At 29.4% G+C, this 27,053-nt stretch overlaps 1 protein-coding gene across 2 annotated transcripts in view; it reads left to right on the top strand.

Moving 5' to 3' along the window:
• Positions 1-48: 48 nt before the first annotated feature.
• LOC142332846 (uncharacterized) overlaps positions 49-27,053 on the top strand; it is a 34,038-nt gene continuing 7,033 nt past the window's right edge. The window contains exons 1-6 of one of the 2 annotated variants that reach the window (XM_075379491.1): positions 49-227; positions 9,334-11,948; positions 15,219-15,320; positions 18,250-18,469; positions 23,771-23,908; positions 26,368-26,484. In XM_075379491.1, the coding sequence (XP_075235606.1) occupies positions 9,456-11,948; positions 15,219-15,320; positions 18,250-18,469; positions 23,771-23,908; positions 26,368-26,484 (3,070 nt within the window). In that variant the 5' untranslated portion in view covers positions 49-227; positions 9,334-9,455. The remainder of the gene's footprint in view (positions 228-9,333; positions 11,949-15,218; positions 15,321-18,249; positions 18,470-23,770; positions 23,909-26,367; positions 26,485-27,053) is intronic. The other variant, XM_075379492.1, reaches the window with a different exon arrangement.

Raw genomic sequence — 27,053 nt, 5'->3', positions numbered from 1 at the left:
TTGCCAAACTATCGATCAGTTGCCATTGCATATCTACGTAATAACTTTAAGCTAGGTTATGTTGTTTTTTTTATTTATTTATTAAAAGCTAAAGCACGTGTTGCGTGAAAGTTTTAGTAAGACTGGGTTTAAATATTTGTCGTTTAATGGAAGATCATATAAGTTTATTTATTTCACTTTGTTATTAATTTATAGCTGTTTGTCTTTCGAGTATTTCGTTTACATTGGTAAGTTTTCTATCATATATTTTTTGAATGAAATTGCAGCATTTGCTTATAATAAAGATTTATTGTTATATCTTTTGACCAATTTTATACTTCGTAGTAGAATCTGTATTCCGGTAATTTTTTTCAATTGGTGAACCTTTGGAAGATCATGATCGTAATATAAATTAAGATCTATATTCCTGACAGGTAAATATGAAATCGGTTAGGCATTGATAAACCATTCCATTTAATAGTTACGTTAAATTTAACACTGATAATTATTTTTGTAAAACGTTTTTTGAGTATTTGGTTACTAGTTAAAAATAGTTATTTGGTAATTTCGTTCATTCCGGCAAATCTATCAACCTGTGTACAATTTGAAAGTATAATACAAGGTTATTTGTAATTGATATACGTACACATTGGCTATCAGCTTTATTTGTCAGTGCATAATATATAAGAATTGTTTGCTACACTACATTTTTCTTACACTCATTTTTAAGAATATCTTGAAACAGTTTTTCATTGATCTTTTCATTTCTTTTTCCTGTTACCTTTTCTTTTCTGGTAATTACCTTTCAGATAATACTTCAGAGGATGAATGAGGATGGTATGTATGAGTATAAATGAAGTGTAGTCTTGTACAGTCTTAGTTCGACCATTCCTGTGATCTGTGGTTAATAGAAACCCAACCATCAAGTAATACCCGTATCCATGATCTAGTATTCAAATCCATGTAAAAAAACTGACTTTACTAGGACTTAAACACTGTAACTCTCAACCTCCAAATCAGCTTATTTGGGAAGATGCATTTACCACTAGACCATCCCAGTGGGTTAGTTTTTCATTGATCTGAACTTTGGTTTCCGCACACAATGTAGAATTGTCTGATATATACATACACATACACACCCTTTTTTTAAATTAACAAATTTCTAGTTTTCTACTATTTGAATGGAATTTAAACATTCACAAAGGTTTATAGAAAAAAAATGTTTGGTGACTGTGCAATAATACATAATGAATATTGATATATTACTCAGAAAAGTACTTAGTTTCACTTGCTATCTGTTGACCTAATAATTATGAATGAGAACTAGAGTGTATCTTCTACAGTCCTGTAGAAGTTACACTAACAGTGATTGGAGTGACTCAATGATGGTAAACCACTGCCATAGACACTATCAGTAAAGTGAAACTTTAACTAGAAACACCTGGTTTCTGACATTGAAAAAAGGGGATAATCCTAATATTAGTATCACACTACATTAATATTGTACATAGTTCAGACCTTGGAAAAAAGAACCTGCCTTATTTCCATGGGCCCTTTTGTGTAGTGTGACAATGTGGAATCATAATTAGTAGCCCATAAAATTATTAGGAAGTAGTTTCATTTAAATTGAATAAATCTACATCTTTTTTGTGCCATTTTGAAAGATTTTATTTGGGAAATAATTGAATGGTTTTTATTTTAAAATAGTTATATTGTAAAACAACGAAAATATGAAATTTTGGATATTCCAAACAAGTTTTTAAAGAATGTAGAATTTAAATGAAGTACAGGCTATGTCATAGGAACCTGGCGATCTTAAAAATTAAATAAATAATACAAAATATAATTTGCCTAAGTATAATTTAATGAGTAATTACAGCAAATATAAAGCCATTTATTGGCATTACCCCATTTTTTAATTATTTCATACAAATGCCCTACACTATTTTCTATACACTGTTATAACACTGTCAACAGATTTTGTATCGCTGCTTAAACCATGTTGTCTGGCATTGCTCTGATTTCTTATTTTATTTAGGCTTTATGTTTATTCATGTTACACTCTACACTTTAGATCCTACCCCTGAAAAATTGTTGCATACTGAAGAATGTGTGACAATGGAACATCTCCCTTTGGAAGTAAATAACCTGGTCTGAAAACATCTCAAACCACTGTCATGGACACAATGGCAGTGTGATCTGTTCTCCATCCTGCTGGACCCACACTGCATTCAGTTCTATCCCATGAAGAAGTGGTTCATGAGCAAGGAAATTACATCATTGAATGACAGTCAGAATCAACTATCACCATATGTCCTTCTTCATAGAAGAAAAAAGGGCCTATGATTCCCCTAAACTTAAGCACACTTGACGGTACATGTGGACTGTAAAGAGAACACATATGAAGCTGCTTTAAGATTTGTATCAGACCAGTAATGAAAAGTTTATTGTTAAATGTATCTGATAAATTAAAATGCACTTCATTACTCATTAGTAAAATCATTTCATCATTAAATAGTTAATAAAATTTGTACAAAATGTCACTCAATTTGTTTTGTCTCATAGTCACTTAGATATTGCACCAGAATCATTTTATGTGATCAAAGTTCAAATCCTTGTGTAGAATTATTTTAATACTGCTTAGGGATAAACAAAAACCTGCAGCTTGCTTTTTGGTTAAGCACTGAGGTTGTTATGCACAACTTATTGTACTAAAGCTAGGATTGGCATCACAGTGTGTAGTATTTAAATGCTTATGGAATAATTATGGATCACAACCAAATCATTTTTAAAATGTTTTTTTCAGTACAAATTTGTGACAAACCTCATTGCTCTATCATTATTGACATGGCATCTGGTGACTATTGTTACAATTTTTTCAATCCCACAATAGTTGTAAACTTATTTTGCTCAAAAAATCAATTGGTTTCTGTGTATGTACAAATTTATTATGACATACCAAATATTTAAAAAATCTTTTTAAAAAATTGATTTTTATAATTTGGATTGTCATGAAATGTGATCAGTGATGTTTAGTGATGAAAATTATTTAAAAATTAAAAAATATAATGAAAATTATGTATACTTTTTGGCAAAGTAAACCACATTTTATGAATAAATTCCTTTCAATAACATATGAAATGATTTTTATTATAAGCTTTTATTTAACTTGCTTTAGTTATAATCAAATCTTGTAACTGCTATATCTTTTGATCTATCGTATGAAATATGAAAATCAATGAAATTTGATTCATGTATGTAACTCCGATGGCAATACAATGCTACAGTGTCAGCATTTTGATTTGACCCCCCCCCCCAACCACCATTTTAGGCCTCAATTTAATAGTAGAAGGAAGATTAAAGAAAAACAAACCGACATACATAGCATTTATAGACTTAGAAAAGACATCTGATAACGTAGAGTAGAATAAAATGTTCTGCATTTTAAAAAGTTTAAGGTTCAAGTATAGAGATACAAGAAAAATTGCTAACATTTACAGGAACCAAACTGGAACAGTAATAATCTAAGATCATAAGAAAGAAGCTGTAATAAAAATGGGAGTCTGACAAGGATGTTCCCTATCCCCATTACCCCTACGCTAAATTCATGCATTTAGTTGAAAATTTTCATTTCTCATGAACTATCGTATGAAAATGATTGAAATTTGGTACACATATGTAACTTCGATGTGTAAAAATAAATATTTTTACTTTTTAGTCTTAATAAACAAACAAACTTGAACAAACAATAATATTCAGATATAAATATTAAGAATATTTTTTTTTGATATAAAACGTTTATTGTTCATTAAGACTAAAAAGTAAAAAATACAAAAAAACAAAAACAATTACAAAAATATATTTGATTACATATAAAAAATTATTTTTTAAAAAAGCTTTTATTTAACTAATAATATTAACAATAATAAAAAAGGAAACAAATTAGAAAACCCCTCTAAAAAGTAAAAAATAAGAATTAAATCAAATTGAGAATTTAAAAAAAAAGAATATAATATATTACCAAATATAAAAATGCACTGAAAAGTAAAAAATAAATTATATAAATATCTAATAAATAACCAATAAAAAATAAATAAATATTTATTTATTTATAATTGCCATGCTTTTATTTAACTAAATATTTTCATTACTTTTAATTTTAAAATTTAATAATTATTACATTTATTTATTTTTTATTGGTTATTTATTAGATATTTATATAATTTATTTTTTATTTTTCAGTGCATTTTTATATTTGTTAATATAATATATTTTTTTGTTAAAAATTCTCAATTTGATTTAATTCTTATTTTTTACTTTTTAGAGGGTTTTTCTAATTTGTTTCCTTTTTTTATTATTGTTAATATTAATATTAGTTAAATAAAAGCTTTTTTAAAAATAATTTTTTATATGTAATCAAATATATTTTTGTAATTGTTTTTGTTGTTCCTTTAACCATCTTCATTGATTAATAATCATATTGTTACCCTGGCATTGGGTAGTGTCATTATTGTTGAGTTTTTTTTTTCTTTTTGTTAGGCAGGAATTTAGTAGGATCTTTTATTAATTTTTAAATTAATTTTAAGTTATTAATTAATTGTATCTTTCTTTGGTGCTGTACTTGTTTGATAAATGTAGTATTGTGCAGTCAAGAGTACAAGATGCATCTTAGGCATTATATTTGTTCTGTATTAAATAAGGTTTCTTTTTCTTATTCTGAATGCTATGTTGTACTTAGATTTAAAAACATTTTTTACTTTTTTCTCAGACAGGTTTGTGTGTTAATTTTTTTTTATTTATTGTGCTGAACTACAGGCTCATATCCAAGTACAGCTACTGACTTGCTTTTATTTTTATTAATAGGAAATTAAATTACTAGAGTGAAAAATGCCAGGCGTGACTATGATTTGAACCCAGAACATTTAACCTTGAAGGTTCAATATTTATGATAATTCAAGTTTTATTATATTTAAATATCTTATGTTAAAAATTGTAAAATAATTTTAAAAAATTGTGGTAAAGAACATTTTATAAGAATACAAGACATCGTTCTTGAATTTTTTATTTTATTTTTTTGCCAATAGATATTTTTTTATTTTAGTAGAAAAAAGTATGGTATGTAAATTTTCATGAAACTAATTTTCTGAAAAGAAGGTAAGAAGGATTTCAAATTAAAACTACCATCCAAATCGCCATACAAAAGTCTAGAAAGGGTTCAATAATCTCAAGTACACAATAGATGAGCGAAAAGTTAACACGATCCTGAATTCAGTAGACTGAAGTGGAAAATTTGCTTTTAGGTTGGCACTAATAGTTGTGTTAGTAGTGTTTGACCTTGTAGCAATAATGTATAAGTAACAATCAAGTACGTGCCCATTTTGCTTGTCGGTGGCAGGTGTGCTGTAAAAAGATTATCGTGCATTTTACAGCTTCAACATGAATTTATTTTTGAGAGTTTTCTTTTAATTGAATTTGATTTCAAAGTACCAGGAAGACTTTGCTGTAGCTTTTCCTCAATTAAATGTACATGACAAGTCAATAATTTCATGCATAATTGATCATTTTAGAGAAACTGATAATGTTGAAGAAAGAAAACAACATAAATGGAAAATCTGTACATGTCCATGCATCCGATGAATGATAACCTCAAAAGCTATCACAGCAGATCTGAATGTGATATAGGAGTGTTTGCAAAGCCACAATGAAATTAAAATTACATCTGATCACAGAAAAAGATTCTATTATTTTCATACAGTTAACATGTTATGTTCACAGCAATTTTGGATCTTTGTAACATTTTCTTTAATGACAAGGCACAGTTTCATCTAAGTGATTATATTAACAGCCAAAACAACCAATGTTGGAGTTCAGAGAATCTTCACATTTTACACAAGAAATTAAATTAGAAAAGATAAGAGTTTCGTGTGCAATTTCTCTGAAGAGAATAGTAGGTCCATTACTTTTCATGGAAACAGTAACAGCTAAATGTTAGCTGTAGATTATGATTTCATTGTGCTAACAGAAGAAGATGAATGCGACAGTTGGTTGCAGCAAGCTGGTGGAACAGCCCGCAAAGCAAATAACACAATGTTGGTACTATGTGAGTTTAGAAACTGTGTTCAGAAAATAATCCTCACAAATTCATACACATGGAATATTCTGTAACAGCAATGTAACCATAAAAAAGGTGGCTGCTAATGTGAACGGACATGTTTGTGGTTGATGCCTATATAGCTGCAAATAGAGGACATTTAAAATATTTAATTTAACAAATTTACTGTAAGTTATATAATTACTTAATTAGTTATGTAATTATTTATTTTTTTAAATTTAGTAGATTTGCATACATTGGTTTCCATGTATAGTTTTTTTTTTATGGATTGCATTTTTGTTCATCTTGTAAAACATAATGTAAACCTTCCTTCTATTTATCTAAACAGCTGCTTTCTTTATAACGCTGTCAGGCAACTGTACTCTTTTCTAATGAATAACTAACATTCATTCCCAATTACTCCTGTTAATAGAAATTTCTTTTTAACCAAGATTGTAAAGCTCTGAAGGTAAATTTTTCAAACATGACACCGTTGATATATAAAATTAGTTGTTATATAAAAATAAAAAAATCAACCTTACCAACAATTTACATTAAATTCCTAGTGTTTTTAATCATTCAACCTTCTCAAGGAGAAAATGTTTTTTGTAATTTAAAACATAAAAATTAAAAACATGAATTAAAGTTAAAGTAAAATATTAAAAACATACTGGTCGTCATTGTATAAAAATAGTTTATATTATTAATTTATATAAATAATTTTAAGTTTTATTATTATTTCCCTTCAGGAGAGCGCATAAACTTGAACAAAACATGGTTTTACTTCTTCTCTTTTCTCTTCTTCCCAAAACCTCTGTTTTATCTTTTCACTATATTTTTTCTTCCTCTCTGTCCATCTTCCTGTCGTTTTTCTTTTTTGCTCTTGTTCAGTTTTCTTATTTCTAATTTCATCTCTAAATTTCCTTCTGGCCTTGATTTCGTCTTCTGAGATGTTCAGTCATTCCAGGTCCTGGGTTTGAATCCCGATTAGGCATGGCATTTTTCACACACTACAAAATAACACTCATCTCATCCTCTGTGGAAAGAATTGCTTGACTGCGGACCTGGAGGTTAAAAAAGGTCGTCTTGTGTTTCTTTCATCCAAAAGGACTTTAATTTACTTGGCTTGATGATGTTGAAAATTTTCTTAGTGAGTATCTTCACCCATCCTACATAAGTGTCCATAAAATTGTTGACATCTTTTTCTAAACTTGTCAGTAATGGAGTTTGTGTTTTCATATAATTGCTTTGTGGGTCGTTTGATCCATGTTCCGTCTCTGAAGACTGCACGAAGAATTTTCCTGATGATTTTTCATTCTTCTCAATTTCATGAATTTTGGTCATTCCTTTGATTGCTGTGGTCCCTACTGTACACTACGCCTCCATCAAGAAATTGTATTGTAATGTCATAGTTTCACATTGCGAGACACTCCCCTTTAGTTATAATGATTCCATGAAAGCTTGTTCACCTTTTGCAGCTTGAGTATTCTTTCTGTGTTGGATATTGTATTCAGTTCCATAGGTTGGATGATGGTTTCTCCCAAATACTTGAAGTGGGGTGCTTGTGAGATGTTGCCGTACTGTGTTTGCAGCGGGAATTTTCAGTTCATTTGATATCCATATATTGCGTCTTTTCATAAGAAATTTGGATTTTGGTTTTGCAGGATATTTCATGCAATTTCACCAATGCAAGAATGGCTTCTTTGTTGTTGTTTATTAATATATCCAGGCGATCAGCAAAGGTCAAGAATTTCACAATAATTTTATTTCCTTTCTGTTTTCCGATTTGTTTGCCTTTGACTTGCTTCTTCCATTCTCTGATTACCTTCTCCAAGACTATGCTGAACAAAAGTGGCAATGAACCACTCTTGTGTGAACTTCAAATGACTTTTGAGGTGATTCCTGATAATATTTCCTGGCTGATGGTTTCAGTCTTTCTATCGACTCCAAATTTTTGTAGGGTATTAAACAAGGTTTCTCTGAGGACAGAGTCGTAGGTTTTGAAAGTTGACAAATGTGACTGTAGTGTTCCGAGATCATCTGATGTGTATTATGGTCTTGAGGTTCCAGATTTGTTTGATACAGGACTTTCCTTTTCTGAATCCTACCTGATACTTGTTATATTCGTTAGTTGGTGCGAGCACATTAATGAGTGTATCCGCCTTGCTTCCTGATTTTACTGATAGCATTGAGATTCTTTCCAATGGTGAGATAAAGTCAATGACCGAATCTATGACTGACTTGTGAGCCACAAAACCTGTACCAAATTGTTTGGGTCCTGTGTTTATTTGCACTGCAGGTTTTTCCTTATAAATCCTGTAGTTTTAAGTCAAAGTGGCATTCATCTGTAAACCATGTCTCTTGAACTGCCAGAATTTCAATGTTGAATCTGTTAAGTGTATTCATTAGTTGCTTGAATTTTCCTGGTTTCAACAGTGTGTTAAGGTTGAGAGTACCTATGAAGAACTTTCGTTTAGTTTGAAGAGTTTTTGAGAAGCTCCGATCCTTCTCCACATGTCTGGTCCCCCAGAATCCTATGACCAGAATGGGAGTCCAGTCTACTGACTGGGACTTGGGGTAGCGATTTCTTACCTGTTGTTTTGCTATGGTTTGTTCAAGTTGAATACTTTATTTGTGGTGACCTTTGGTGAAGATCACATGACTTAATGACTTGATTGTTGCAATCAGGACATATGTCTAACAGCTGCACCAACTAGGTGAACAGACACTGACCACCAGCCGCTGGATTCTAGAACAGACACTGGTGGATTTAATTAGTGTTTGGTCTTGGGTATTTTACTTCCCCCAGTACCACCTGTATCTGGCAGGCTTTCCTCTATCCACCACGTGGAGAGGGACCCGATGGAGGATTAATAACCACACATGAGAATTTTTATGTATTAAATTATGAAAAATGTTTTTTCCCTGAGGATGGTTGAATGACTGAAAGTGCTAGGGATTTGATATAAATTGTTGGAAAGGTTTATTTTTATAGTTATAACTATGTAGGTAATTGAACATATGGTTCAGAGCAAAAAATTTCCATTTTTAAAGTATCAGTGTTTTGGCTCCCATTTTAAACCCATTAATTTCTTTTGAATTCAAAGGAATAATCTTGTGAGTTTTTATTATTGTTATAATTACAAATAACACTACAACTAACTAACTATTAAACATAAATTTTAATCTTAATAAATTGTCTATCTTATTTCAATTATTTGGCTTGTTATATTTAATTTTTTTGTTTTTTTTTTTTGTTTCAGTTTCTATAGTATAGTTGCAGAGTTACTACATATATTATCATTAAAGTTATTTATTATTATTTTGTTTTATTTGTTAAACCGTTTAACGAACATGTAATATTAGTTGTGTTTTAAAGTAAATAATGAATAATAGTTTTTCTAGTTTGAATGATGATGATTCATTAAAAAATAATGCATTACATCATGCATTAATTCCTCCGTCAATAGATCTAATTAAGTTATGGCGTAATAATTTAGCTCTTAACAGGGATCTTAACAGGGATAATAAATTTCATCCACTTTATTATTATATAGATGAAACTTCTAGTGAATCTGAAAATTATTTATCAGATAATGAAGTACAAAAAGATGTTTATGTAAATGAAATATTACATTTTACTAAGTATCAAAGTTGTTCGTTATTACAATTTTTTGATAACGGTAGATATCCTCATACTTGGAAACGATTATCACCAGAACATGAAAAAATAAATTATAGTTTCAGTACTGTAAGCGGTGATAGTGATTATAGTACTAATAAAAAAAAGTCAAAATGCAAAAAGTCAGAAAAGACTAAAAAAAGAACTGATGATAAATCTTTTAATAATTTAAGTGATATACATCAATTGCCATTGTCTGATGATTTAAACATTATTTCAGATTCAATGTCAAGTTTACATAGATCGTATAAGGATTCTCCATTATTACCAGATTCAAATGAAAGAGTTATAAAACGTAAAAAAATGAAACGTAAAAGAGAATTATCATCACCAAAAGAAATTACAACAACTGATTATTCTGATGTTTTTAATGAAGAAAAAGAAGATAATTTAAAAAATGTTACTAAACGACATAAAAAGATTAAAGGCAGTAATAATAAGTCTAATATTGATCAAGAGATGATTGTCAATCCAGTAATAGTATCATATGATAATCATCAATTGACCGATTCTAGTGACTCACATAGTGTGTTTGTTAGTAAATCAAGTCATCGTCGCAGTAAATCTAATATTAAAACTACTGATTTCTTATCAAAATCATTGTCATCAAATAAAAAAGGTGCTTTTAAAGGTAATCTAAATTCATCAGAAGATGAAGGTATTTGTTCAGAAAATACAAATAACAAGTTATCTTCAACAGAAATGGTGACAGGTACACAAGAAATAATGTTTGATGATATTCCTTCAAGTTTTGAGTATAGTAATGTTGAAGGTATTGTAAAGCCAGATAGGCTTTCTAAATTATTTAATGATACTGGTAAATCTAGTAGAAAAACAAAAGAAACATCATCATCATCAAATTCTTCTGATGAAGATGAAAATGAAGTTAATAAAAGTAAAGTATCATCAAATGATTCTGGTAATGAAGTTTCTAAATATAGAAATTTATCAAATAGAACAAGATTATCATCAAACTCATCCTCTAATGATTCCGATAATGAAAATATTAATTTAAGGCATCCATTAAAAGAAGCGTTAAACTCAATTTCACAAAATTCTGGTGATAAAATTCCTGATTTAAATAATTCACATAACAGATCGTCAATTTCATCCTCTAATGATTTTATTGCTGATATGAGGGACTCTCCTAAAAAAATTTCATTGAAATCGTTTAAAAATAATTGTGAAAATGAAGTTAATAAATTAAGTTATTTACCCAAAAAAGCTTTGTTAAATAATAAAAGTTCATCTTCAAGCGATTCTGATGATAATTATCAAGAAAAAGATAACAGTAAAAGATCTTCAAGAAGAAATTCTTCATCTTCAAGTGATACCGTTTATGAAAATACTCAAATAAAAAATTCATCAAAAAAGACTTCGCATGATGAAAATGGAATGTTAACCAGTTCTATAATTAAGTCAAGATCATCGGGTTCATCTTCTAATAATATTGAAGTAAAAAGTCCAGCAAAAAATTTATCATTAAATGCATTTTCAGGTGATTTAAAAAATAAAATAAAAGAACTACCAAATAAGGTATTAAGAAGTAATGATGATGATGATGATGATGATGATGATGATGAAATAGGTAAATTAAAGCATTTAGCAAATAATAGTTCATCAGATTCTTCACTTTCTGATAATGAAACTATAAAATTGAAAAATTCACGAAAAAAGGGTTCATTCAGTAAGAGACAGTCATCAAATTCATCCTCGGATGATTCTGGAAATGAAAAAGATAAATCAAATAAATTAACAGCAAAAGGGAACACATCATTTTTAAATAGCGATTCCGATAGGAAACGCCAAGTTAAGTATGCTAATAAATCAAAAATTGATGAAAACAGGAATGAAGACAAATATGATTATGATAAATGTATGGATAAATCTATTATTAATAAATCTTTTAAAAATAGTAGATATTCAAGTATTAAAGATGTAACTTTATTAAAGACACCAAAGTTTATGAGTGCCTTAAAATCTAAACCGACTTCAACACCTATATTAAATAATAATGAAAATGATAGTTATAATAAAAATAATTTGTCATCATCTGAGGATGACGTTAGTGAAGATTCACAACGTGTCAATGGTACTGTTGTTTGCAATTCAGATGAAGAAAATGTTGTTAAAAAGAAAGTCAACCATTACAAATCACATGCCATACCTGAAGTGATTAAAAAAATTGAATCAAAGGTAACTAAAAATCTATCTATTATTATTTATTTAATAATGATTATTTTTGTATTTATTGTGTGAGCTTAATGAAAATCAATCCCAATAGTATGACACTGAATTAGCAAATGAGGGTCATGTAATGAACTTTTTTAAAAATACAAAAAAAAATTAATTGTAATATATTATTTTTTGTTTTGATGGTGTTTTATTTAATTTTTTATTAAATAAACAGGGTACTTTTATCATTAATTAAGAAGTTGCACAAGTCACAAATGATAATTGTACACAAATTGCTTTTTAGCTTATCTAGATTATATATATTTTTAAATAATGAATTATTTTTTTATTAATAAAAAGCATAAGTATGTTTTGATTATATAGTTGACCCAAAACATTAATATAAATTTTTTTAATTGTTATTTTCTGTTCATTTTCCCCATATTTCATACCACTTAAAACAAATTTTAATGAAACTAAAATGAAGTGTGAAACCAAATAAATAAGCAACAGCGTATAAGAAAAGTTTAGCATAACCACAAAATGTTGATTTGTGAAACTATTTTTAAAGGCATGTAAAAGAGAATTCTTTTAGAAAAATCTTGTTAGTAATAGATGTAAAAGGAAAGTTAGCTCTAAAAGTGAAATTAGATATGAAACACAGAAACAAATGCTGATTTATATATATGACAATATTTTGCAAGAATAAAATAAGCTGTTGATTAAAACACTTTACAATTAACATTATGTCTGTATGTTACATGACGACCATAGTTAATAATGTTGCAACTCAATATTTGCCACTTTTTTGGGTTATATAAAAATTGTAGAATTCCAAAACTTAGGTAGATACATTTGCCTATTTTTTTGTATACTTATATTTAATATTTCTCTTTCTTTCATTCAGTTAATGGAAAAACATTCATGTTTCTCCCCCGCTTATCTTTTAAATTTTTATCCAGCTTACCTTTATTAATATAAAACTAATCGTGTTTGAACCATTTTTCTAATTGTTTCTGGGAATTGTAATAACTTTTTTTCAAAACATCTTCATCTTCTGAAACCCTTGTTTAACTCATTAAAGTAGAAATGAGAATATCTGTCTCGAACAAAGATTTTTGTTTTAAATTGCATATCCTAAAAAATGTCAAAAGTTCCCTTACCTGAAAAATGTATTAAAAGTTGGGAAATTTTCTTTTGTATAAAAACTAGAAAATAAAAGTAGACTGATTGTTTTTATTACGGGTAAAATATAATTGAGTGTAGCAGGCCTAAATATATAAAGTTTGTTCAGAAAGTACCTGATATATGCCAAGGGTTAAAAGTAGCGAATCAGTTAGCTTTTGTATTAATTTTATTCAAAATTATCCATTTGTGTCTAACATCTGAAATCTTTATTTGGCATATAATCCAGCTGTACTGTTGTTACTTTTATGCCTTTAAGGCTCTCAAATCAGGACTCTTTCAGCTTTTGTAAGCGTTCTCAAATCAACATCTTCGGCTTTTAAAACAATCAGATATCTTAAGGTCCGATCAGCCCGGTGAACCTGGTGGATTCCACAGTCGACCAAGAAATCCTGGGTCAGATTTGGAGAATAGGCAAAAGTATTGACTCAATGCAATCGCCACTCGCATGACTCGCACATGTTTGGTCTCTTGTGCCAAACCATATCATTAAGATAACAGGTAATATTGTTTGTTTCATTAATGACCGGTGCATATTCATGATGCGTAATTCCTTAGCAGTAAAAAAAAAACAACACGGTCTGTTTGTTCACTAGTCACCGTTTATATAACTTTGGCCATTTTTAAACTGGTTCTTTAATTTATACAACCCCTTATCATCATTGCTGAAAGACTGCTGAACCTTAGGAATCGTTCTATGAGGCTTGGCTGATAAATTTTGCACACTAGCGTGCTACATGGAGACAAAAAGTACAATAGAGTTGGATGTGACAGCATATGATAGCTAAAATCCCCCTCTACAAACCTGCGATAATGCATTGAAATCTGTTTACCGGGTTTTTTTCAGTAGCGATTAAAATGGAGTCGAGTACAGTAAATATGTCAACACAGTTAAAACAGCACGCAATGATCAAATTTTTAACAGAAAATGTGAATCCTGCAAATATTTTTCATCGTTTAAAAGCAATTTACAGTAGTGAAACTGTCGATAGGAGTACTGTGAATAGGCGGGCATTAAAATTTCATGAATGTGAAGCTGATAAAGTGACAATTGAGGATGCACCTTCTAGCAGACGACTTTTCATGACCGATGAGAAACATCGAAAGGAAGTGGATGACTTCCTTCAAAGTGACCGGCAAATCACCCAGCAACACATCGCTATTCAGTTAGGCATATCTAAAGAACGAGTAGGCCATATTATTGAGCGATTGGGTTACTGTAAAATCTGTGCAAGATGGGTACCACGCCAACTGTCTGATGGCTCTGCACAAGCTGAAGTTTGAACCTATTCCACCTCCACCGTACTTGCCAGATTGGCTTCGTATGACTTCCACTTCTTCCCTCATCTCAAAGGTGTTCATTACACTACCGATGATGAAGTGAAGGAAGCTGTGGCCACTTGGATCCAACAAAACCGCTAGAATTTTTCATTGATGGACGTAAATACTTGTCACACATTGTGAAAAGTGTATCAGTGTAAACGGGGATTATATTGAAAAATAAATACTGCATTTTGTAACTAAGGTATTGTACTTTCATTCATTTTTTTATTTCATTCTGATAGTTCTTTTCATTTTGCAAAATTTATCAGCCAAGCCTCATACTTTGGGTTTTAACCTAACTTAGAACAAAATTTATTGTAGCAGCATTGTTCAATACATTTTTTTCATTGTATACATGGTAAAATTGTAAGTATCTGCTGAACAAATGTATATTGGCTGCCTGGCAATGATAATTTTACAAAGCTATAAAAAGTCACATTTGTACGCTATTATCTGGTGCTACACCATTTTGCGTTTGCTTCTCAAATCCATATACTTTATAAGTAGGCCCTATATATGTAATGACTGTTAAAACAGGAATGCAATGAATGATTGCTGTTACATATATACATATACAATGTAACTTGTTCTCTGGTTACATTACTGTATTACTTTTAAATTTTGATAAAAGAAAATTAACATATTTGTTTATTTTCTTTTTTGTTATGGTGGAATGTCATCCATGGAATGGCTTCATCCATCAATTATTAAATTTTTGCTGAACTTTAAAATAAACATTATGTTATTTATTTATCATAAGGTTATAATATATTTTTTTTATAGCTAGCTCAAGGTATTGTGGTAGAAGAATTTAAACAAGATTTATTATTTGTTGAAGATTTGTCTGATAATGATGAAATATGGGTTGCCCAGTGCCCAAAATCTGTAAGTACTCATACGTAAAAAAAAAATTAAGTATATATTAGTTAAAAATAAATTTATTTTTATTTCAGTAGAGTCAAACCTCCTGAATTCAAAGTTTAACATACATCCCTTTGAAAACTTCTTAATTTGAATAAATTATGGGAACAATTTGAAGTATTTTAGATCTTTGTGAACAAAAATTTTTTCTTTAAAATAAATATATTTAATTTCAATCTTACCTATGAAAACTGAATCCACCTTCGTTGCGATGAATTTGATTAATCTTTGAAATCGGAAACAAGTGTTTATTTTGATACTGTTCCAGGATGTGTACAGAATATCACTGTACATTACAGATTTGTAAGGTCTGTGTCTGAATTTTTCATCACCTTTATTCTCTTTTGACACTGCAACATTTGGTATTTGTTTACTGCTCCATCATTGATGGTTGACGATCTTTCTTCAACAGATTGGATGGGCTTAGAGCAAATTTTATTCACTTTAACTCCATATGAAATATTTGATCGTCTTTTTCTCAAGTTTCCCAACAGCCGTTAATTAAAAGCTATTTCTTGTCGTAATAAATCAAAGAGTAGTTTGCTTTTTTGTTCATCTTTAGCATCTGGCAAAAGTACCTTTATGTCATAATAATTTGTCTGAGGCTGTTACGAAATCAGACCAATTTTTTCTGCATTTTTTTTTACACTACTTTTTATATTGTAGTTTTTATGGATTTTTATTTTCATGAAATGTAGCTACATCCTATCTTTTAAACAAAATATTTTTTAACAGTTTTCTTTTTGTCTGATGAAAACCAGTATTCAAATTTAATATCCCCAAATAATGAAAACATTTGTGTTTTGTCAAAGACGTTTGTTTTTAAGGGATAAAAATTGATTCCCTTAAATAAGAAGTATGAATGAAAGACATAAACAGGAGTTTAATTTTTCAAAATGCTTTTTCTAATGATTTGGCATAACTGTTTCAGGTCCATTATTAAAATTGTATTTAATTTGATGAGTTTTACTTTCTTGATGTTTAATAAACAAGATTTACATTAATTTTTTTATACGTAAAATTATTTTATTATGTATAAATAAATTATTAATAATTTTACATTTTAAATAATTTTCTGTATTTTACTTTACGCATTACTAAATAATTTTTTTTTTATTACATACTATAATATGTAACTTTATGATAATCCACTATGAATTCTTTTCCGATTTTTTTATTTTTGTAAAATTTGTACTTCAAGATAAAAAATATCAAATTCATTAAGTAGTTTATAATATGCCAGTAAAACCATTTGTTACATTCAATTTTTGAACTTTATTCAACCTTTGTAAATTGAAAACTTCTAATTTGAAAAAAACTGTCTTTTGAGATTGATTTAGAGAGATTTGTCTGTATTTTATCTATCAAAATCAAGTGAACTGTTCATAAGGTATTAGAAATTTTACTCCTTATTTTGCATGAGTAGGCGAGTGAAAATTTTTTGCAGGAACTATTATTTATATGCTATATATATTTTAACTTTTTGTGGTAAGTAGTAATGTATGGTTTTTAATTTTTTGTCTTTGTATTCCATTAAAACTTAAGCAAAACCCATTTTATTTAATTCCTGTGTTTTTTGTTACTACATAATTAAACCTGAATAAAATTTATAAATATTAACAAACATAACTATCTGTAAGACTGAATTTTAGCCAGATTTGTTATTTTTTCAATTTTATTTTGTATCTTTTTGATAAGTAAATGTTAATATTTAATAGCTTAGATATAATTTACCAAAAGAAAAACTGAAAGTAGACTGACAAAAAAATTGAACTTCCTTCTCCTTAGACAACTACTCTCTAACCCATTCAGACATGAATTTTTGCAAAAACTGAATACGCCTTGGTAACACTTTTTCCACAAGTGTTGTTTGCCTATTAATAGTTAGTATTCGATTAGTTGAAAAATTTCCACGAAGTTAACTTTATTATCGTAGATTTTCTTATTTTAAAATAGGTTTCTTTGATTAGTTCAGGTAATCCTTAAAATAATGTAAAATAATATTTTAAAATTTTTATGAAGTTAATTTTTAGACATGCAAATCATGTGAAATACAGATTATACAAATTTTCAATCTTTATGTTGGTTAACAAATTTAAAAAAAAGAACTTTAGAATTTCATTTATTTCCGCTTACTTAATTTTATTATCGACAAAGAAACATAACCCTAATCCTAATTTCATTGCTGCTAAATATTTATGTTGTGTTGTTGCCACAAATACGGTAATGCAAAGCAAAAAGAATATTTATGCAGTTGAAGTTGATATCAGTTTACGGAAAAATATCTGAGATTGTGTATTTATTTTGATCTACGACAGTTTTAAATAAATTAAATTTTCTAAACTATGCACAGGTGTACTCATCTTTGTGTTTCTCATTCACACAGTCAATCAGAATCTTCATTTTTCTCATTCAGAATTTTCAGGATAGGCTCATCTGACAAAATTACCAAGCAGGTTATAACACTCTGTATACATTTTAGTGCAATCCGTAATTTTAATGTAAATGTTTCCTTCTCTAACATGTAAACTGTTTTTTTTTTTAAATCTGCTGATTGGGTATGAGTTTTAGTAAAAGATTTCAGAGGGAGATTAGTTGAAACAAATGAAATTTTAAAAATTCATGGTATTTTCTAGAATTTGGCGGACAGTTTTCCTGTGAGATGTGTAAGGGTTCTTTTGATATACATAGAAGTATTTAAACTAGCACTAGGTAATTTGAATTATTATTATAATTTAACTGAACTTAAATTTAATATAATTAAACATTAGGAAATGTTTGTATTGTATTCCACTTTTTTCATGATCTCTCTCAACCCTCGGCTAATAAGCAATAATTATCTTGGTTATGATGTTATATTTTATGATCATTACTTTAATATTTTCTGTTTCAGTTAAAGGTTGAAAGTTTATTGGGAACTAAATTTGATTTGAAAGGAAAAACTCGTTTATCTGCGTGTACTAATAAAAATGATGAAAGCATGTCGTATGAAGCATTTGCTGTACCTTCCTCATGCGATGAAGACGATAAAGCAATCGATTCTTCAGAAAACGTGGTCGTCAATAATATTTATTGTTTGATGCCCAGTAAGGAACAACAGAAACTGGAGCTTAGTATGTTATTTTTTTTTAATTTCTTTTTATTATGTGATCCCTAAAAAATTAAAAAACAACTTAAAAGCTGGTAGACAAATTTTAGTTTGCCAGTTGGTCTTAACTTATTTAGATTTTTCAGTCTGTGCACTGTGCCCGTTAACTACTGTACATCTCCAAAATCAAGTAGGTAGTAACCTCATCATTAAAAGCCAAGCGGTTTCTTAAAATAAACTTCTTTTTATTATTTAATTATATATTATTATATAATTATTATAAATTATATATAATTATAAACTTATCTTTAGGAAACTTGTTGCCAAAAAGAGACAGCTACAGTTTAAGCAACAACATGCCATGATTTCTGAACATTGCTTTAAATATTACTTTATTTATAACTGTACATGTCAGTGGTTTTAATTAGTCTACAAGAATAAATAACGACATTTCTGACTATAAGTATGAAGTCTGTTCAGAAAAACCGAACGTTTTTAATTACACGCCAACAAAGATATTTAGTGATTAACAGTTGACAGTGTTGTGTTTCACATAAGCTCCTCTGTGACCACTTGCTCTTGGATTTTTGATATCTCGTTTAGTTGTCATGTTATTGTTTCATTGATTGCAACGTGTTTAAGTGTTTAGTAGCAGTTTTTGTAATATATAATTTTCAGGAGCAACGATGCAATGTAAAATTTTGCGTGAAACCGGGGAAAACTTTCACAGAAACATTTCAACTTCTGAAACAAGTTTATGGAAATGATACTCTGGGTTGTACACAATGTTACAAATGTTTTTCACGATTTAAAGGCGGTATCAAAGATGACCCTCGACCAGGAAGCCCTTTGACTTCAATTGATGATACCCATATTCAGAAAATCAGTGGTCTGACATGTGCAAATCGCCAATTGATTGTCAAAGAACTTGCAGAAGAAGTTAGCATCTCGATTGTAAAATTTTGTGACATTTTGACTGAAAAATTGAACATGCATCAGTTGCAGCAAAGTTTGTTCCTTGTTTGATAACCGAACAGCAGAAAGAACATAGACTGGATGTTTGTTGGCAACTTCTTGAACAAGCCTATGATTATGAAACATTGATGCAAAGGATCATAATGGGAGATGAAAGCCAGGTTTACAGCTACGACACGGAGACAAAAGTTAAATCATCAAAATGGATCGGCACAGGATCTCCACACCCCAAGAAAGCACATCAGTCATGATCAAATGTCAAAATGATCCTCTCTGTTGTTTTTTTGTTATTTTAGTGGAATTGTGCATTTTGAATTCTTGCCTCAAGTTGAAACGGTGAACCGTGCATACTATCGAGGCATTTTACAATGGTTACATGAAAAAATCCGTAAAAAGAGACCAGAGTTGTGGCAAGACAACTCATGGTTCCTTCACCACGACAATGCGCCTGCACAGTCAGCTTTGTAAATTCGTCAGTTTTGTGCCAAATTTCCAATAACTATCCTCCCTACTCACCAGACCTGGTTCTTTGTATTTTTTCTTATTTCTGAAATTAAAATTAGTGATGAAAGGACACCATTTTGAGAATATTGTTGTCATTAAAGTAAATTTATCAGGGACCTTAAAAGCCATTTCAAGTGAAGCTATCTAGGACTGCTTCTTGAAGTGGAAACACCGCTGTGAAAATTGTGTGAATAGGAGAGGGGGACTTTGAAGGGGACAAGGAGCAATAATCTGTAAAATTAATAATAAAGATTAAAAAAATAAAGTTCGGTTTTCTGAACAGATACATATATGATACATATATATATATATATATATATATATATATATATATATATATGATACATATATATATATATATATATATATATATGTATGTATGTGTGTGTGTGTGTAACTTTTCTTGGGGGAGAGTAAATAACTGAATTGTAATTTTGACTGTTCCATTGACATCTAAGAAATGTTGTGAAGGAAAGTGTCTTATTACTAAATCACTGCTGCTAACAGACTAAACATGTGGTCTCCCTTCCACTCCTGACATAATCTATCTCTGACATTACCCTTCATTTCCAGTGTATCAATCAGTAGCTATCATAAGATACTTGATACTTTTATTCCATCTTCTAGCTTAATGCTTGTCTTAGAGACCATAATGCTATAAAGTATTGTTCATTTCCCAGTATCTTCTTAAATACTTATATTAGTTTTTGATAAACATATTTTTCATCCTTTTCCCTTTGAACACAAACAAAAAGCAGAGCTGCTGTAATGGAAGTTGACAGTCATCAATCAGTGATATCTAATGTTCCTGCAAAAAGTGCTTACAAATTTGCACCTTCAACAATCAGTTATATCAATAATTCCAATTTATTTAGTTCAGTACAAATGAGTGAAGTCTGCTGTTCAAAAACTACTCTAGACTCTTTCAGAATCATTTTCCACATTAGTATAGTCATGAAACTTTTCCTGTGCGGCTGGTTTTCTACAAATATTAAAATTATTTTAAAATATATTGTTAAAATGCTACTAAATGTACATTTCATATATTTTTCATTTCCTTTAAAAGTAATTGCCTGAAACATTGATTGCAGTGCAATTTTAATACTCAGAAACACTTTCTATTAATAGAAAATCTTTAGCACATCCAGTGATCCTCATGAATCTCATCTACGGGGTAGGTCAGTTTTTCTTTAAAGATTCATTTTTGGTGATCTGAAAGGTAGAAAATTAGGTTTTTTAAGCATAGACAGGGCCCAAAGGTTTCCTTAATACAGGTATCCTTCTGAAAAATAATCCAGTAGCCAACTCCCATGTAAATTTAAAGCTCTTCAAATATTGTGAATCCTAATGTATATGGAAATTTTCATGAAGTTAGGCAGTTTTTGCATCTGTGTTGTCAGTTGGAAGGAGTTTTGAACATTTGGCATAAACAACAAATGTTCTGATCATTTTGATTTTTAAAATGAAATCGCTTCTGATTTAGTTTTATAACTATTAGAAAAAAAAATTGTTTCAACACTGATGGAATTATGTACCATCCACTTTCTGAACAGAAGCTTTGAATTTTGCAAATAATTGGGTTCATTAATTCATAAAATTGTAAAGACCCTTTTAATACACAATATAAGGGCCTTTTATTGGTATAAGCATGTTATATTATCATTGTCTGCGAACTCAACAATTCATTTTAATGCTGTTGTAAAAATTTCAGTTATGAGATTTTGTTTGGATGACAGTAAAATACTTTATGTTTGGAGTCAAGCCCCTTAATCTGCAATGATTACATTAATTTGTTCCATATAACACATTGCAGTGTTAATTTTTTAACTGCTGTACAATATGTATATTGAACATTCTTGTAAACAAAGATTAATTACCTCAGAAGACATATTGTGAATCTTCCTATTCAATTTGAACAATATTAATTATAAATTATGTAGAATGGTTTAAACATGCATGAATTATGTAGAATGGTTTAACATGCAACCTTGTTTTCAGGGTTTCTTTTCTAATTTCTAATTAAATTATCTAAACAATTTTTGATGTACTTAAAATTTTGTTTCTTTTTCTATGATCATATCATTTAATTTTTTTCTACCTTTTTTTAATTTGAAAGTATATTTAACTTTTTTCATAAATTTATTTTTATAAAATTTTATTATATGTAAACAAATATTTATATGTTGCTTACATTACCTTGAACTGTGTAATGAATGAAGGTTTTACCTGAATGAACTTGCTGGTGTTTATGCCTTACATTGAACAATATCTTTGTTGTGTTAATAAAGAGATAATAGGTAATCTGACATGTGATATGTGTTATGAAACTGGCAGATACATTCAAGATAACAAGGCTTTCTATGCCAGCTTTACTAAGGAAAATTAGGAGTGAAGTGGTTTTCTACTGCTTTCTTCTCTGAGCCAAACATATTCTTATGTATGAGTATACTAAGTTCAGCCAAATACAGTTGACGTTCAGCCCAACAATTAATTTTTCATTGTGTTTACCGTCCCAACCCGTAGGGAAAGTATGCCTTGTCACACTTCCAGTCGCCACCCCTCCTAATTCCTAGCCCTGATGGGATTTAATGGTAGTCATTTTTCGCCCTCTAACTTTTTACATCTCATAGTAATAAGCCAGGCCTCAGGATACCACCGATGTAAATGCCGCAGTAGACATTTACATCGGTGATTTTCAAACTCAGCTTTGCCTTCGCTGTAGGCCTCGTCCGAACATCTTGAATGTCCTACATTGTTGCCCTCTGAACTAGCTAACCGAGTTCGCAGAAGCACAAGCCCCGCACCTAATTCTACCTTTAATTTGAGCCAGTTTCTAGTAAATGTCTCGAAATACGAGGCAATTTAACAAAGACATACCACCAGAAATGTTGTTCACAACAACAAAATTTAGTCCTAGTTCCCTTAGTGAACTCAACTTAGTTCATACCCCTAACTTTGTTTCATTATGAACTTTACTTTGGTCTGGTCTACCAGGGAAAGGCGGACAGGCCTCCTCATTATGTTCACCAGTAAGGACTGCTGCACATTGAACATCATCATTCTCAGCAGAAACAACTATTGACTAGTTCCTCAAGTGCTTTATATGAATCACAGCCATAAGATAAGACTGACACAGATTGTGGGAAGCAACAGATTTATTATGAACAATAAATTGCAATTCGTGTGTTTTGTTTTTTTTTTTACAAAAACATAAGTGAGAAATGTTCATGTGGACACATGCCATGAACTATAATGTTTTTTGTTAGCTTTTTATCTTTTTTATACAAATACATATGATTTTTCTTACACAAAAGAAAAGTCATTTCTTTCCTTCTTAGAGGTGTAGTTTACTAGATGTGTTTTCACATCGAGTAAATTAAGTTTCTGTATTAATCGATTGATAAAATTATGAAAAACATAAAGTGTTTCACCATATTTTATGAACCATTCACACTCTCTTACCTAAAAAAATTTTAAATGATGAACTCATTTTACAGTCTGCTGTGTACAAGGTGTGTAGCACAAAGCTAAGATGCTGTTGTCGAAGTCAACATATCAACTCTTAATCTATCCTCATCATTGAATGATTTTCTGTTACAGTTGGGTTGGCTGTGAGTTCATTATTTAGATGAAAAATATTAAAATTGTCTATAAGTCAGCCTGTTTAGAAGTTTAGTGTTTTATCAGCAAGCCATGTGGAATGCAGTATATCTGATATATACTGACTGTAAGATTATTAATTGGTTTTAAATTGCGGCTAGACGTACAAGTGGGAAGTTTACGTTGTATATTTATATTATTTTATTAAGTTAGTAATTAAAAGTTTATTTTATCAAATTTTTTGTAGGAGCTTTTGAACCAAGTGGAACAATTAAAATTGAGGAAAGGTTATCGTTGCCGACCCCTCAAACTATTAAATTTACATCGAGTACTGAATTTACTTTGCCGAGTAATTTGCGTCTACGACATCCTTTGCTTGGAGCAGGTAATTGATATTTAACATTTAAGATAAATTTTTTGCATGAAACATCTTTACATCTGTGAGCTTTAATTGTTTGATTATGAGTAAATAATTTCCACAGACTCAATAATTATACATATTCTTCTTTATATCTTCATATTTTCTGTACTTATTCAGATTAAAATTGCTAATAAAAAACATGTTTTAACATCTTTTCAGGTATGTTTTTTTAATAACATTAAAATGGTATGTAAAATAAAAGCATTAACGATTTTAGACGTAGAAAAAAGATAATAAAATAAATTTATAGGTAGACTAACGTGCTTCTGTATGTAATTTATAATTTAAAAAATTAAAGATGTAGTTTGCTTATTAGTATTAAATTCTTGAATTGAATGATATTCATTCATGATCTTTACATATACTATCACTACTGATTAATATGTGATAGCAAGTGTAATGTTACTTTTTTATCTGACTTGCTTTATACACTGTGTCCCATGAAAAAAACAGAAACGTTTGTTCTGCTGGTAAAAATAATGAAAAAAGTTTTTATAAATATAGGTCTGGAAACACTTTGTTTTCACCCAGATTTCAACTCTTGTAATAAAAAGAAGCCCTACTGTAATTTTTGGGACCCAAATTAAGAAATAAAGTTGGTGGTTTCTTATGTAATTTGAGGTGGGAAATGGGATGCAACAGTCCCAGAACTGTGTAACTCCAGAGGTTTTTAAGATATCCAATGTAAAACACAAAATTCAATGTCAAAAATAATTTTTTTTAGGTTTGTAGTACAATAGCTTCGTTAAATGAACAGTAAATGTGGAAAATTTAGTAACAACTCTTGCAGAGAATTTAATTCTGAGAAAATTAATTTAAATATAGCCAATAAAAAGTAAATAATAACTTTTAAAAATCGGTTTTTTATTGAAGCAAAACAGACAAAAAAAATCATATTATTTTGTGCCTAATAAACATTATTCTTAATATAACAATACAAAAGAAAAATAAAATACATGAAATGATAAATGGTAACAAAATAACAAACTTCAGTTACAGTAATTGTTTGAAATTTCCTCCTTCATATTGTACACAGCACTCAGCCCAATGTAAAATATTTCCCATATTTCAGGCAACATTTCTGGTAACAAATATAGCATTACTCCTCTTGTTATCTTGTTAAGATTGTTCTAAAACGACATTGACTGTAGATGAATAATTTATTTTATTTTACTTTTTTATTATTGATTATACTACTCACACTTTTAGTTAAGGAAAAAGATAGTTCTGATGAAATCATGTAATCAAGCTATTTATATAATTATGTATTTTATAAAAGTCATGCAAAAATAAGTGATTTGCATGATGATGTAGTGTTTTTAGTAGTTTTAATTCAAATAGTAACGATGGCATTGTTAAAAAAAGTTATTGAAGCTAATCTAGCATATAACTGTTATGGCGTTACAAAAATAACTTGAAAATTGAGCAGAAACAATTGAATCAGCCCTATTGTAAGTGTTCTGTTTATAAATGAACAATTTTCGGCAAGGATATAGAGGTATACAAGTAAGTTGTGTTACATGAACATTTCTTGTATTTCAATTTTATTATACTAATGAGAAAAAGATTATAGCAAGAATCATGGTAATAGAATCTAAACTTAACAATAATGAATGGATTATAAATAATATATTTATTGTAGGTGAAAATTAAACGAAAATTAAGAAACTTAGATTTAAAAAACCATCATACTCTTTTATTAATATCATACTTGTTAATCTAAACTTTTAAATTGCATTTACAAGACAATGCTTTTAGAAGATATTATGAGAGGAGTAATGCCTTCTAAAATCCATCTATGGTGAATAAACTGTTGATAAAAGTACTGTAAGTAGGCTTGGAATAAAATTTTGTGCATCAAAAGTCGAGCTAATAAAGTGAATATTGAGAATGAATCTCACAGCATGATGAGAATCACCAATAGCAAAGTGGATGAATAGATTTAAAACGATCGTTGCATCACCACCCAGATAGGTGTATCAAAAGAATGAGTAGCATGCATTATTGAACAACCGGTCTATTGTAAAAATCTGTTTGTGGTGGTGCCATGCTGCACTTTACCGATCGACAATTTTGTATTTATGATTTAATTATACGGGAAAAAGAATTGATTTGCATTCTCCAAAGAAATTAAAGAGCTTAAAAATTTTGTGTTACTGAATCCTGAAGGAACAGCCTTCTCCATCTTCAGAATTGTGTGTGTTGTGGATGTATCCAAATGGAGTTAAAATCCATTCTGTCAGATAGCCTTCTGAAGACTATAGTTTTGAAGATCTTGATGTATTTTTTATCATTTGTAATACGTTTTTTAAATGAATTTTCTTAATTTGTGGTAGCATTATTTTTTTCATTAATTAATATAAAAATTTATATATTACCTTCTTATTTTTTCTGGTAATAATATTTTTTTTAATTTATTTCAGATTTTAGTGAACAGGAAGCAGCATTAGAGTATTTAAATAAAAGCAGCACATTTAAAAAAAAGAAAGATAGAAGATCAAAAGAAAAGAAAACACATAAATTGTTATCAACATTTGATGGTGAGGATATTTTTTTAATATTGTTTCATAATTGTTTGAAAAAATATTTGATAACTTTTTGGAAGTACCATATTATTGCTATAATATCACAGTACCATTCAGTAAGTGTGTGCAGAATGTTGAATAAACTGTGGGAATCCTTAGGAACAGATGCACCAGTTTGTGCTCTCTGCAACTGCTAACTGACAGTGCACCGCATCCTTGTGGATTTTATATGTTATGAGACTTTGCGCCGCAAGTTTAAACTGAGTGCTAAGGTTCAGATTATTCGAGGGGATGATGATATGAAGTTATCTTATGTTTTACAATTCCTTAGGATCATCCGTTTTAATAAAAATAGTTAAATTACCGTTTACCGTTTCAGCTGTTTATGTTATCTGCCGTAAAGCAGATTGTAATATTATTATTTTAATCAGATATATGATGTGATATGTCTTCGTGTTTTTATTTTTGATTTTAGCATATGCCAGTGATTCCCAAATTGTGCGCTGCGGTCTCTTCACAGGGGTGCTGTGAAATATTTTAAAAGCTTCATAATTAATTGAACAAAGACACTTATAATTATTAAA

This window comes from Lycorma delicatula, chromosome 12 (genome assembly GCF_047948215.1).
Source record: "Lycorma delicatula isolate Av1 chromosome 12, ASM4794821v1, whole genome shotgun sequence".
NCBI lineage: Eukaryota > Metazoa > Arthropoda > Insecta > Hemiptera > Fulgoridae > Lycorma > Lycorma delicatula.
This window is presented reverse-complemented; position numbering and strand designations above follow the sequence as displayed.